General features: G+C 44.0%; 1 protein-coding gene and 2 non-coding genes across 3 annotated transcripts in view; all 3 read left to right on the top strand.

The window, feature by feature from the left end:
• The first annotated feature begins 18 nt into the window (after positions 1 to 18).
• On the top strand, positions 19 to 90 carry trnap-ugg (transfer RNA proline (anticodon UGG)). Its single transcript has one exon. It is a non-coding gene; the product is annotated as a tRNA-Pro (tRNA).
• A 252-nt stretch (positions 91 to 342) lies between these two features.
• Positions 343 to 414, top strand: trnap-ugg (transfer RNA proline (anticodon UGG)). Its single transcript has one exon. It is a non-coding gene; the product is annotated as a tRNA-Pro (tRNA).
• A 1254-nt stretch (positions 415 to 1668) lies between these two features.
• The window catches only part of LOC134127330 (zinc finger BED domain-containing protein 5-like), a 1501-nt gene continuing 669 nt past the window's right edge, over positions 1669 to 2500 (top strand). The window contains exon 1 of the mRNA XM_062561994.1: positions 1669 to 2500. This exon is cut by the window's right edge and continues 669 nt beyond it. Coding sequence (XP_062417978.1) covers positions 1757 to 2500 — 744 coding nt within the window. The 5' untranslated portion in view covers positions 1669 to 1756.

Genomic DNA, 2500 nt, shown 5'->3' with positions numbered 1-2500 from the left:
ATCGTTCAGCCATTTGTCGGCTCGTTGGTCTAGGGGTATGATTCTCGCTTTGGGTGCGAGAGGTCCCGGGTTCAAATCCCGGACGAGCCCGGAAGAACTTGATGGTTGCATTGTCTGTCATTATTTGAGCAAAATAAGTAAATGTTAAAAAAATTGTAAAAATCCAATTTAGTTCATCTATGTTCTTGAGTATTGAAACTGTTTAAAAAACAACCAAGCACAACAACTCAGTAGGAAAAAACAGGCATTTTGCTGACCAAGTCTAGAGATACGCTGCTTAAATTCTCTTGCCCAGTTACAAGAGATCTTGTCACATTGACATCAATTGTTCAGCCATTTGTCGGCTCGTTGGTCTAGGGGTATGATTCTCGCTTTGGGTGCGAGAGGTCCCGGGTTCAAATCCCGGACGAGCCCGAAAGAACTTCATGGTTGCTTTTTCTGTTATTGTTGGAGAAAAAAAGTGATTGTTAACAAAATTGTACCAACCCAATTTAGTTCATCTATGTTCTTGATTTTTGAAACTGTTTAAAAAACAACCAAGCACAACAACTCAGTAGGAAAAAACAGGCATTTGGCTGACCAAGTCTAGAGATACGCTGCTTAAATTCTCTTGCCCAGTTACAAGGGATCTTGTCACGTTGACATCAATGGTTCAGCGATTTGTCGGCTCGTTGGTCTAGGGGTATGATTCTCGCTTTGGGTGCGAGAGGTCCTGGGTTCAAATCCCGGACGAGCCCGGAAGATCTTGATGGTTGCATTGTCTGTCATTATTCGAGCAAAATAAGTGAATGTTAACAAAATTGTTAAAATCCAATTTAGTTCATCTATGTTCTTGAGCAGGGATTCCCAAAGTGTGGTGCGCGCACCCCTGGGGTGCGCGAGCTGCGACCAGGGGGTGCGCGGGAGGAAAAATGTAATGGCGGTCAGTTTTTTTAAGTGGGATTTTTCCATTGACATATATAATAGGATTTTTCCATTCAATAAAAAAGCATGAACAGTAAACATTCCCTTTGTAATCGCTTTTATTTTAAATATAAAAACTATAATTTATTATATTAAAAGAAGAACATGCGTAGAAGAAGACAGCTGCTGTCTTCTTCTACGCATGTGTATGCCTTGCAGCCGCTAGGCTATATGCGTGCCAACTCGTTTGATTGATTATATAAATATGCTTAACTGGCTGAAATCAGGGAAACTGTCAAGTGGGGCGGCTTATGATAATGTTGTTAGTCACGAAGGAGGAGAGGGACCAAGAGAGAGTGAGGAGTTGAAGGTAACAGAGACGGAGAGAATAGAGACAGAAAATGAGCGGGAGTCAGAAGATGCACGGGAGGAAACCGAAGAGGAGGGTAGGAGATGCCAAAAAAGAAGTGTTGAGGGTGAACAGACGGGGAAAAAAAGAAGAAAATATGACGACAATTATCTGGGTCTGGGCTTCACTTGGATCGGTGATACAGATTGTCCGAAGCCTCAGTGCGTGTTGTGCAGTGAAGTTTTAGCGAACAGCTGTCTGAAGCCATCTTATCTCCGTCGTCACATGCACACGAAACATGGCCATTTAACTCAAAAGCCCCTTACATTTTTCAAAGAAAAATTGGAGGAGTTGCAGAAAAGCCAAAAAAAAATGCTATTTCATTCATGCATTGGGTCTACGAAAGACGCATTACGGGCTTCATATCTGCTCAGTTACAGAGTAGGGAGAAAGGGGCTGCCGCACACAATTGCCGAAGACCTGTGTTTGCCAGCGGCCAAAGAAATGGTGCAGTGTATGATTGGAGAGAAAGAGGCAAAAAAGTTGGACATGATTCCTGTGTCCAATAATACTGTTTCGCGCCGCATTGATGCCATGTCTGAAGACATCCTGGCTGTACTACTCAGCCGTGTGAAGAAAAGTGAGTTTTACTCTCTGCAAGTAGACGAGTCTACAGATGTTGCAAATCTGGCCAATCTTCTTCTTTATGTCCGTTACCTTTTTGAAGGATCGGTACAAAAAGATTTTTTGTTTTGTCGGCCCCTTGCTACCCGAACAACAGGACAGGAAATCTTCAATTTAATTGACGATTTTATGAGGACCAATGGCATCAACTGGGAGCGCTGTGTGGGAATTTGCACAGACGGGGCAAAATCAATGACGGGGAAACACACGGGGCTAATAGCTCATATTAGGAGAGTCTGCCCATCCATCAGCTGGTTACACTGCAGTATTCATAGAGAGGCCCTCGCAGCCAAACACATGCCAGATGATCTACTTGCAGCGCTGAACGATGCAGTCAAACTGGTGAACTTCATTAAAGCGCGTCCGCTAAATTCACGAATATTCACGCTGTTGTGCAATGAGATGGGCAGCGAACACAAATCACTGCTGCTGCACACAGAGGTGCGTTGGCTGTCCCGCGGCAAAGTGCTGACAAGGCTCTTTGAACTCCGGCACGAATTGCAGCAGTTTTTTGCGGAGAATCCGTTTCATTTGGCCTCCAGTTTGCATGACGAAGATTTTCTG

This window comes from Pungitius pungitius, chromosome 4 (genome assembly GCF_949316345.1).
Source record: "Pungitius pungitius chromosome 4, fPunPun2.1, whole genome shotgun sequence".
Taxonomy (NCBI): Eukaryota; Metazoa; Chordata; class Actinopteri; order Perciformes; family Gasterosteidae; genus Pungitius; species Pungitius pungitius.
Note: the sequence above shows the minus strand (reverse complement) of the source record. Positions and strands in the feature narration are given on the sequence as shown.